The 11,572-nt window shown below is 39.0% G+C and overlaps 1 protein-coding gene across 3 annotated transcripts in view; it reads right to left on the bottom strand.

Annotated features, from left to right (window-relative positions):
• Positions 1 to 1,527: 1,527 nt before the first annotated feature.
• Positions 1,528 to 11,572, bottom strand: part of arap2 (ArfGAP with RhoGAP domain, ankyrin repeat and PH domain 2) — a 216,028-nt gene continuing 205,983 nt past the window's right edge. For all 3 annotated transcript variants that reach the window (XM_048599096.1, XM_048599090.1, XM_048599102.1), the window contains 3 exons: positions 9,684 to 9,750; positions 6,268 to 6,431; positions 1,528 to 1,946 (listed from right to left, as the gene is read on the bottom strand). In XM_048599096.1, coding sequence (XP_048455053.1) covers positions 1,675 to 1,946; positions 6,268 to 6,431; positions 9,684 to 9,750 — 503 coding nt within the window. In that variant the 3' untranslated portion in view covers positions 1,528 to 1,674. The remainder of the gene's footprint in view (positions 1,947 to 6,267; positions 6,432 to 9,683; positions 9,751 to 11,572) is intronic.

Genomic DNA, 11,572 nt, shown 5'->3' with positions numbered 1-11,572 from the left:
CCTCACAAACCTTATTGAGTTCTTTGAGAAGGTGACCAAACAGGTGGATGAGGGTCAAGCGGTTGATGTGGTGTATATGGATTTCAGTAAAGCGTTTGATAAGGTCCCCCATGGTAGGCTATTGCAGAAAATACGGAGGCATGGGATTGAGGGTGATTTAGCGGTTTGGATCAGAAATTGGCTAGATGTAAGAAGACAGAGGGTGATGGTTGATGGGAAATGTTGATCCTGGAGTTCAGTTACTAGTGGTGTACCGCAAGGATCTGTTTTGGGGCCACTGCTGTTTGTCATTTTTATAAATGACCTGGATGAGGGCGTAGAAGGATGGGTTAGTAAATTTGCAGATGACACTAAAGTCGGTGGAGTTGTGGATAGTGCGGAAGGATGTTGCAGGTTACAGGGGGACATAGATAAGCTGCAGAGCTGGGCTGAGAGGTGGCAAATGGAGTTTAATGTGGAAAAGTGTGAGGTGATTCACTTTGGAAGGAGTAACAGGAATACAGAGTACTGGGCTAATGGTAAGATTCTTGGTAGCGTGGATGAGCAGAGAGATCTCGGTGTCCATGTGCATCGATCCCTGAAAGTTGCCACCGAGGTTGATAGGGTTGTTAAGAAGGCGTACGGTGTGTTAGGTTTTATTGGTAGAAGGATTGAGTTTCGGAGCCATGAGGTCATGTTGCAGCTGTACAAAACTCTGGTGCGGCCGCACTTGGAGTATTGCGTACAGTTCTGGTCGCCGCATTATAGGAAGGATGTGGAAGCATTGGAAAGGGTGCAGAGGAGATTTACCAGGATGTTGCCAGGTATGGAGGGAAGGTCTTACGAGGAAAGGCTGAGGGACTTGAGGCTGTTTTCGTTAGATAGAAGAAGGTTAAGAGGAGACTTGATAGAGACATACAAGATAATCAGAGTATTAGACAGGGTGGACAGCGAGAGCCTTTTTCCTCGGATGGTGAAGGCTAGCATGAGGGGACATAGCTTTAAATTGAGGGGTGATAGATATAGGACAGATGTCAGAGGCAGGTTCTTTACTCAGAGAGTAGTAAGGGCGTGGAATGCCCTGCCTGCAACAGTAGTAGACTCGCCAACTTTAAGGGCATTTAAATGGTCATTGGATAAACATATGGATGATAATGGAATAGTGTAGGTTAGACGGGCTTCAGATTGGTGTCACAGGTCGGCGCAACATTGAGGGCCGAAGGGCCTGTACTGCGCTGTAATGTTCTATGTTCTATGCTCTATGTCAGATAATAAAATAAACCTTGGAATCAAGGGTTGTGTCTTTTTGTCTTACGCCATTTTGTTCCAGCCAACTACATTCAAACCAGTTAGCACCATCTTCTCATGTTATATAAATTGATGTTCCTTTTCAAAGTTAAGTTTCTTGAGTCCCAGTCCTGATGAGTGCAAGTCAAAAGGTTTTGGCTTTATGACTTTTCTCAGCATTGTCTAGGTTTTTAAGGAAGGAAGAATTTTGCTACAACATGTCATGATTGTTGTAATGAATGCAGTTGAAAGCAAAAAAGGTTTTATAATTTTCATACAAGCATTTAATTTATGATGCAACTGGTGAAATTTGTGACAAATAACATTAGTACAGAGATTTAGCCATCAGCAATTTTGTTTGTAGAATGAATCTATGTCCTATTAAGATCATTTTTATTGAATAAGGTATCATTCATTTCGTTCACATTGCAAAAAAAAAGATAAAATAAACAAATGTTTTGTATTACCTAATGCAGATAACCAATATGGATATAATTCCTTGGTAAGTAGAGCATCATCTATTTCGAACAGAAATCTCTTCATCACATTTGTTACATCACCCAGCTGATGTTCCCCAATTCTGAGCTTCACATTTCTGGCATCTTTTCTGAACTGATCTAGAAGTAGGTTAATTCGTGATGGTGTGCCACCTTTTTGGTAAATCCTTTCACAGCCAAGACCTAATGATGAATGAGTTGGATTTCATTAAACACACAACAGAATGCCAACCTATTTGGAAAAGGAGAATTAAAGACTCCATGCAACAGACATTTAGAAATGTTTTTGTTAAATGAAGGTTCATAGCATGGCCGCATTGATAAGTTCAAATGATAAAGACATTGTCATAACGGGTACAGAAATATGCTAAAATACTCAGCATCAAAGTCAGAGAATATCAATGCATATAATTAGTAATCACTTCTGAAATTTAAAAAGAATGTACTTTCTCACTTACATTTTAGCCGGAAGAAAAATGTAAAGTTTTGATCTTTTTAGCAGTTTCATCAAGGCAATTAATTGTGACATATCATAAAGACTCCATTTTGTTCTTTCCTACTGGCTCCCTTTACTTGCCTTTGTACTACACAAACCCTGTTATATGTCTAATGTTTTCCAGACTTCATGAAAGGTTGCCAGACTGAAATGTTATTCTGGTTTGGATTTTCACGCCCAAGTTGGGCGAACTGCAAGCTCCATGGACTTGACCTTTCAAACGACTGCTCTTTTGATTTCCAGGTTGAGGCAGAGGATTCTGGATTAAAAGTCAAGGCAAGTAGTTCAAGAAGAACTGTGAAGATGGTCAGGTGCAGAGGGAGTGTGGCTGAACGGCCTACCTCAGAGATCTGGCACAGTCTTCGACATTTCAAAATAAAGAATAAAAGATAAAAGCCCACTCTAGCCTGCACCTCCCCACATAAACCCCCTAACCCATCCATACCTACCCATGTCACATCATTCCCTCAGCCCACCCACAGTCTATGCCAATCCTCCCACACTCCATGGTTCCTTCTTGCTCGTATACCAAGCAATGCCCCTATCTATTCTATGGTCCTTTAAAAAAATCTAACTTCGTACCAACTCATGCCTGTGTAGCCACTACCCCTTTCCTTACAATTACCAGTGTCCCCCAAGACAGATCTCAGAATCTGCAGTGAGATTAAGAAAATATTTCCAGAAGGTTCTACGCATACATTGCAGACTTCACTATATTGAAAAAAAGTTCATTCATAAAAAAAATACACTTACCATATTTATATTCCTTAAACAAAACAAAAATGAAATATTTGCTGTTATAAAGTGAAATGCAATAGGCTTTCGAATTCATAATTTCATATCAAAGAGTTCAAAACTACAGAGATAGCAAGAACTGCATTTGCTGGAGTCAGAGTCGAAACAGTGTGGAGCTGGAGGAACACGGCAGGTCAGGCAGCATCAGGAAAGTTGACATTTCGGGTAGGGACCCTTCATCAGGAATGGTTTTGAGGAGTTAAAAACCACTTGTGGCTAAAACTATCTGTGAATTGGAAGGGTCACCATTGTGATAATGGAGGATTATACTATCAGTCATTCAACAGTCCAGTCATGAAAGTCCTCCAGCTTATGTCAACAGACTTAAAAGAAAAAGCATGAGAAAGAAAGTAATACATTTTGTAAAAAAAAATCCAGAATTCTTTCAGCGATTTAAAAATATTGAATATCATTGAAAATGGCACAATTTGTTGAAGCTTTTCATCTTGCACTCATCAAGACAGTTCACAAGAATACTGCTTCAAGGAGAAAACCAAGGTTTATTCTATGAGAGAAAAGTGTTGCTCAGTGGGCAAAGGCACTCTGATTGATAGATGCATTGCCATAGATCGTGCTCCAGATAGTGCTGGCGGATTGTATTAAACAGCTTATCCCTTTGGCTGCTTACAGTAAGCATGGCACAGACCATACCCAAGCAGCATACACTCAAAAAATGCACAACTCAGTGTCCGCATTACGTGAGATCCTGTAGTTGGACAACGTTCACTGGATAATCCTGTGTGTGCAAAGAATTATGCTGAAAACCTACTAAAAATTATCATTCTATTGTCAGTATTGTGGACTTGTGTGTGGTGGAAGTCACATAATACTAATACATAGGGTCCTGTTCATCACAGATAGAAAGAACATGTGCATGCATTGCAACTATTTCAACTTGGCAAAACTGGCGATAGCCAGTTGCAGGTTCATTTTCCAGGGCTATGTCCTGACCAAACCTGTGTGGATTAAAATATAAACAAAGTCTAGCAGTGAACAGTTAATCAGCAGTAGCTGGCATAGTTGCCATGGCAGTGCCTCTACCAATCATTGTTCACTTGTCAACCAATTAGCACTCTCCTCTTGTGCAGTATAAAATAGGTTTTCCCATAAAATTGGTTTCCCTGCAAAACGTCCTGTTGAGTGCAAGACAAACAGCTTTCAAAAAAAGTCTATTTTTAACCATGCTCAAGTTTTCTACTTCCAAATGACAACTTTTAAACATTTTAATATGCGTGACAGCTCCATTTTACAGGCCCTTCTGACTTTCCCATCTGACAGTTTTGATATTATCTTCATGTCACCCCCATCCATTGTCCAGAGCTTCTAAACGTTTTGACAATTGATATGACAGGTTTGTTGACAGTTCCAATGCGCTTGATGGTAATGAGTCAATGCACTTTTTACACACATTTATACCTACTTTTAACAATATCAAAGAGCACTTGTCTCCATCCAGAGGGCAAATAGGAAGAAGCCAACTGTTCCAATTGCAACCTTATCAGTATCCTCTCAATCTCAGCAAAATGATGGAAAAGATCACAAACAATCATATAAAGTGGCACTTGCAAAAGAATAACCGGCTCAAAGACACTCAGGTTGGGTTCCACCAGAGCTACATGACCTTGAGTTCATTACAGCCTTGGTAAAATATGTACAAAAAAAGCTGACTTCAGATGTAAGGTGAGACAAATTGACCTTGTCAAACAGCTAGCTTTCAACCAAGTATGGTATCAAGCAGCCCCATGAAAACTGGAGTCAATGTGATTCAAAGAAAAACACTCCATTGTTTGGAGTCATACCTATTATAAAATCAAGATGTTTATATTTTACACGACACTGATATCTACATTAATTTAATCAATCAAGGTCCAATTCTTCCTTTGCTAATTGTATAATTTTCAAAACCTGCAGTTTGTCTGTAAAACTTTTTTTATTACTTCACCCAATTTTAAAGATTCATATTATTTCTGCTGTGGAAGCAATAGCTATATATAGATGCTGTTGTTGTCAAAGCCAAAGATCTCAAATAAATATGGTTTGAGTGTTCTTGATGTATTTTACAGCGGCTTCAAGTTTACAGCACAAAAATTCCTATAATTCAGCACTAATTTATCAGTCGCACTCTGGGAGACTGTAAAACACACACTGTGGGAATTGGAAATGTCAAAATAGTGTACTGGGGCATGTTCTTCCAAATTTCAAGATGAGACACAGCCACTAGAAATTTCACATTATAGCTAGGCTATTCTCCACATGAGCAGAGACTACTTGATACAGACATTTGTTTTTGACATTCCTCAAATCAGCAGAATAATCCGTCAGAGTAAAGCAAACATTGTGGAAACATTGTGGCAAAGTGGCAAAAAATAATTCTGATGGCAATTGTGGACCTTCTTCAAGGCCAAAATGAACATTTTAAACATGAACAGAAAAAAGGGGAGAGAATGAAATATCAAAGAGAAATAAATTAGAATGGAATGCCCAATAAAATGCTTCAGTGGAAACTGGAAGAGGGTTAAATGGCAGGCATTACATTAATGTGAGGCAGTAGGAGACTTAACTGTGAAAGATCAAGAAACAAAAAAACATTTATGAGGCACAGAGAATGGACAAATTGAAAAAAAAACAAAATGATGCAGGAAATAAAAACACAAAACTGGTTTTAAGCAGCTTAGAAGCCTGGTAAGGCAGAATGGAATGTCCACGCACAGTTTGGGAAGATCTCACAAACACAATGGTCTGATTTAGATCACACACACACACACAAAATATGGTCCATTAAGCCTATTCTGCAACTTAATAGTCACAACTGGTCCTGGGCTACAACTGCACCTCTCTACCTTCACAGCAATATTGACAATTCAAAATTTTAAACCACACATCACTCCTCCTTCCAAAGAGGTCTATTTACAGCTATTTGCAGAAAATATGAAGAATAAGGTTTTGAAAGTTGAAAAAAAAATGCCTTGGTGTGTTGGAGGCCCATGTGTTAACAATTAAAGCACCTAGCCTAAACAGTTCCAGTTCCAAACGAACCTTACAATCTGTCAGTTATAGATATCACAATAGAACTAGCTTATACTAAAATCTGTTGTCACATTTGTCAAACAAAATATTTCAAGACTATAAAACATATGGATGGAATTGCTTCTGGCATTAAAGAAGCAAATCTGTGTGACTTGTGGTGACACCCTGTAGAATGAGTTTGCTTACCATACTGTGTAACAAACGCTATGCAGCTGTCCACGATGATGGGAATGTCATTTTTGCTGAGCTGCTGGTCTCGGAGAGCATTACCATCTGTACCTGCTGCTTTCCTGATGGCAGTGTGCCAAGCTGTGAAATCCAACTTCGTGTGACCATGGATGTACAAAGTTCTGCAAGGTTAGAACAAACTTTTAGACCTTGATAAAACGTTCCACTTGTTCCAGTTCAGTTTGGTTCTACTTTGGGAGGATCATTACAACAGCAAACTAACCAGTCAAACCTGGAGGTGAGACCGTAGCTCCATAATTCAGCCAGTCTATTCATTTGTAAAAATAAAACAAATTAGATATTAACAGGTTGAGCATTCATTTCTGAAGAATTTACATAGTTAATTCCATGCAGTGTTGAAAACACAAATAAAATTCTTTGTCATGCATGCCATCTTATATCAACCAGACTGAACATCCTGGCTGACATCTGCCATAACAGCTGTGATTGGAAAACAAGTAGTTTCTACAGACACAGGCATCAGTCCAAATGAATGATGTATTCCTCACCTTACAAAATAGTAACAATGGTGGAATTGGAGCAAACAGAGTGCAATTATCTTAATTTGACATTTCAGGTGCTTCAAATTATTTAGAAATCAAGGAAGCTGTTTTATTTAAAGTTATACCTCTATTTTTCAGAAAAAATGTAAAATTTATCTTAATTTGATTTCTTTAGAAATGACTGCCTGTGCTCAGTCCATCAGGCGGAATCTCTCCTAAGTCACTTTAGTGTGATAAATGACAGCCAGAGCGTCCAGAGTGTCTTTACTGTCTGCAAACATGGGGCAGTCTTGAAATAAGTTGGAAAATTGCTGGTCCCAGGAAACCAGTTCCATTAAAGGCTTATTCTTCCACTTTCTCATTTGATCACCTTCAAGAATTCTTGCCTATCCTCACTCCTACATACTGCACTATACTCCATCCATACTCCCTTTGTAGAACCAATTCAGTTTTTATGCCACAGCCTTTTCTAAAAGATTCTAGTGGTCACTGTACTCTGCGATAATACGTTTACATTTAGAACACAAGTTTCTGCAAGACTGTGTATTTTAAAAAAAAATATTAAATTTTCTGAAACAGGCCAAGCCTTTGTAATAGATGTTAGAGAAATTGCTAGCCTAACTAATGCTTGATGAACCTTTCAGTTAGTTAAACAAAAAAAAGCACAGAAGCTTGCTCCATCCATAAAACCAGCCACATTCCACATTATGGTTTTCTATTAATTGCACATTGCTTGGCCCTTGAGGTGACTAAACACTCAGCTTTTTTTTTTGTTTTAGGTGCAAAGACATGAAGAACTATATTTTTACAGCTCTCCTTTGTTTAAAAATATTAGCTAGGCAACATTAGTGGTATTACTGCCAGACTATTAATCCAGAAACTCAGGTAATGCTCTCAGGACATGGGTTCAAATCCTGCCGTGGCTGATAGTGGAATCTGAATTCAGTAAAGAATCTGGAATCAAGGTGATGATGACCATGATGCTATTGCTGATTGTCAGGAAAAACCCATCTGGTTCACTAATCTCCTTTAAGGAAGGAGATCTGTCACTCTTATTGGTGGCACAGTGGTTACCGCTGCTGCCTCACAGTGTCAGGGACCTGGGTTTGATTCCAACCTTGGGTGACTGTCTGTGTGGAGTTTGCATATTCTCCCCGTGTCTGCATGGGTTTCCACTAGATGTTCCAGTTTCCTCCCACAGTCCAAAACTGTGCAGTTAAGATGGATTGGCAATGCTAAAATTGCACCATAGGGTCCAGGGATGTGCAGGCTGAGTGGATTAGCTATGAGAAACGGGATAGGCTAGGGAGATGTGTCATTCTTCAGAAGGTTGGTGCAGAACCAATAGGGCCGAATGGCCTCTTTCTGCACTGTAGGTATTCGATTACTTGGTCTGACCTACATGTGACTCCAGACCCAAAGCAACATGGTTGGCTCTTAACTGCCCTCTGGGTAATTGTGGATGGGCAATAAATTCTGACTTAGCTAGAGATGCCTAAATCCCGTGAGTGAAAAGAAAAGAAAAAAAGCCAGATATTAAAACCATCATCAATCGTTTAAAATTTGGCTATTCAGAGTTGGCGTACTAGACATCAGTCGTTTAAAATGCTTATGCTTGGGATAAACCTATTTGTTGTTGAGCTTATAAAGTTGCACTAAGTTACCTCAAGGTTTCAAAAGTCAATTTGAAAATACTATTTGATTTTATATTCAGATGTAAAGAAAGGAGCTGAAGGCGCAACTTGAGAAAAGGGCAAAAAAAGCACTTCTTAAAGCAGCAAGGTACCATAAACAACACATAACATGAGTAATTTGTAATTTGTTTTTGTGATGTTGACTGGGAGATAAATACTGACCAAGGCATCTTCTTGTTTTAAGAACTTTTTTTAGTTTTTTATTTCCTTTCACCCAAGTTGCTGACAAACTCCCTTCTACATATGTGAACACAGAATCAGTCAGCATTTTCATATGCACAGGAATTCCCTCCCTACTGGCATTGTGGGTCAACCCACAACAGGTGGACTGTAGTGGTTCAAGGAGGCAGCTCACTAGCACCTTCTCAAAGGAGGGGGAGTAAGTGCTGGCCAGCCAGCAATGCCCACAAGCCACAATAGAATAATATTTTTTAAAAAATGCACACCTTTTTCAATCAAAATCTGGTGCAACTTTATTAATACAGCTGAAAGTGGGTTTATCACAAGGAATAAGCAGTTTTACTCAGTCTCTAGTCTATTGCTTGTGAATAACCAGGTTAATAAAACACAGAAAATAGCTTGTTTTATACATAGATGTTTTTTGTTACTTTGGTATAATTTTTTTTTTTTTAAAAAGGCTCAAATACATTGTGGGTTTGGGACCAACTTGCTCTTTTCAGATTGCATCTGAAATTGAAACCCTGTTCCCAATTGCAAATATATCATAAAATAAATTACCAACTGATTAATGAAGATAAATAGCATAAATTAACAATATACCTGGGTACATCAAGGCACCAATCTGAATGAAGGGATTTAACAGTCTTAATGTGTTACTCCCATTATACGGGGGCTCAAGGATTAATATCAGCCACAGAACACTAAAATATGAATAAGTATTAACTGAATACCAATGCAATTATAAAGTGTTGGATGTAAATAGATCTCAGAAAACTTATGTTTAAAACATGATCGTTTGCAATTTCTTAAATTAACAGCCATTTTTTTAAACACTAAAACATTTAATTATCCACAGGCCTTTAATTCTGTCATTTTACATTAAAATTGATAATAAAAATACCCTATTGTAACACAGCATATTTATAAGCTTTTGGATACTTTGTGCATGCAATAGATCTCACCGACGTAACTGGAATAATTTAAACTCATTGTCTACCTTCCTTTTTCTAACAGCAATAAGACATCTCTCTTCTCCCCGGGTTTCTCAATCTCAGTGCTGACAGCTGTGAGGAGAATGAGAGGAACAACTGAAAATTAGACGTCTTTATTGAAAACTTTGAACAAAACCAGTATGAAACACCCCCTACCCCCATCATGCAGCAGGTCAATAAGAACAGGAGTAGGTCAGTTAGCTCCTCAGGCCTGTTCTTCTATTCAGTGGGATTACGGCTGATCTGTGACCAAACAGCATTCATTCATTTTGCCCCCTATCCCTTGATACCTTTATCAACCAAGAATCAATCAATCTGAGGGGTTCCCCGGTGAAGATTCCAGATTAAATTCTCAGTTACGTATCTTAGTCGAAACAATGATAGGGGCGCTAGCATTGCTGAAGAAACAAAAGGAAAGAAAGAAATACCTTATATTTACAAATTCAGAACATTTGAAAGTGCATTATGTTGTCATGCAAGAAGTGTGGCAGCTAAACTGTACACAACAACTTCCCACAAACTGCAATGAATTGTATGATCAGATAATCTGTTTTTGTGATGCTGAAGGGCAGATAAACTGGCGAACACACCCCTGCTCCTCTCTGCAATATTACTGTTGAATCCCTTCTGTTCACCTGAGGATACAGATGTGCCTCTGTTTAGTGCTTGCTTGAAAAGACAATCAATATGGAGTATTATTAATCAACCAGTTTGGACATATTATGACACACCTCCAGGGCTGGTGAGATTTGAACCCAGACCTCCTAGCCCAGAGGGAAGGACGTTACTGCTGCACCACACAAGTCCTTTTATGACACAATTTTTTATGACCATCATATCCTGAGGTCAGACTCGAATCTAGATCTTTCACGGGTTTAAATATTTGTGGTCATATTTCTGAACCCAGGCTAGAAAAGTGTTACCCATCAAGCCAAGGTTGACAGCTGATGGTGTCCACTCCAAGCCATTAATGTTAACCCTTGCTGGAAATGCATGTGTGCACACGCCATTCAAATGCAACACTTCTCAGCCTTAGCCATAGTAATCTCATAGTCAGACTGACTGTCGACATTCATTGTATCAGCCTACCCAGGAAGAAGAGTCACTACAAAGAAACAGTAAAGTCCTTAAGAAACTATACTCTGATAAGTCAATGCTTGTCGACGGCACAAGCAATTAAGAAATCAAAGATGAACGGTGGATAAGCATTCAGTCAAAAAAAGTATACCGTACCTCCCTGACATAACAACCAACTTAAATTACAAAGCAGTTACTGCAGTTATCACGTATGTAATTGATCCTTCATCAAACAGTGGAGCCGACAAAAGACAGCACTATAAGCACAAATCAGCGATGCCGTAAGAATAAGTGTATCTGGATTTCCTTAACATTGTAGAGAATGGTAAATACGAACCAAGTTATAACTGGACCAGAGTGACTTAACAGTGTGTGTTATCCAGTGATCAAGAGAAAGCACTTGAATAGAAACACAGGGTTAGGAGCAGGAATAGGCCAATGGGCCTTTGGACCTGCTCCATCTTTCAATATAGCCATGGCTGATCTATTTATGGTCTTAGTTCTACTTTCCTATCGACACCCCATGACCCCTAACTCTGTTAAAAAATCTAACTCAGCCTTGAATAAATTTATACATCCAGACTCCATTACCTTCTGGCAAATAGGATTCTATACCCTGATGACCCTTTGAGAGAAATAAATTTTCATCTCCGTTTTAAAAAGAACTGTTTTTCCTTAAACGACATTCCCTAACCAACAACCTGGTTGCCTCAGGATCTTAGACAACAAGGTGCAGGGCTGGATGAACACAGCAGGCCAAGCAGCATCATAGGAGCAGAGAGGCTGATGTTTCGGGCCTAGACCCTTCTTCAGAAAA

Source organism: Rhincodon typus, chromosome 1 (genome assembly GCF_021869965.1).
Source record: "Rhincodon typus isolate 14 chromosome 1, sRhiTyp1.1, whole genome shotgun sequence".
Lineage (NCBI taxonomy): Eukaryota > Metazoa > Chordata > Chondrichthyes > Orectolobiformes > Rhincodontidae > Rhincodon > Rhincodon typus.
The sequence above is the reverse complement of the archived record's forward strand: the minus strand, read 5'-3'. Positions and strand labels throughout refer to the sequence as shown.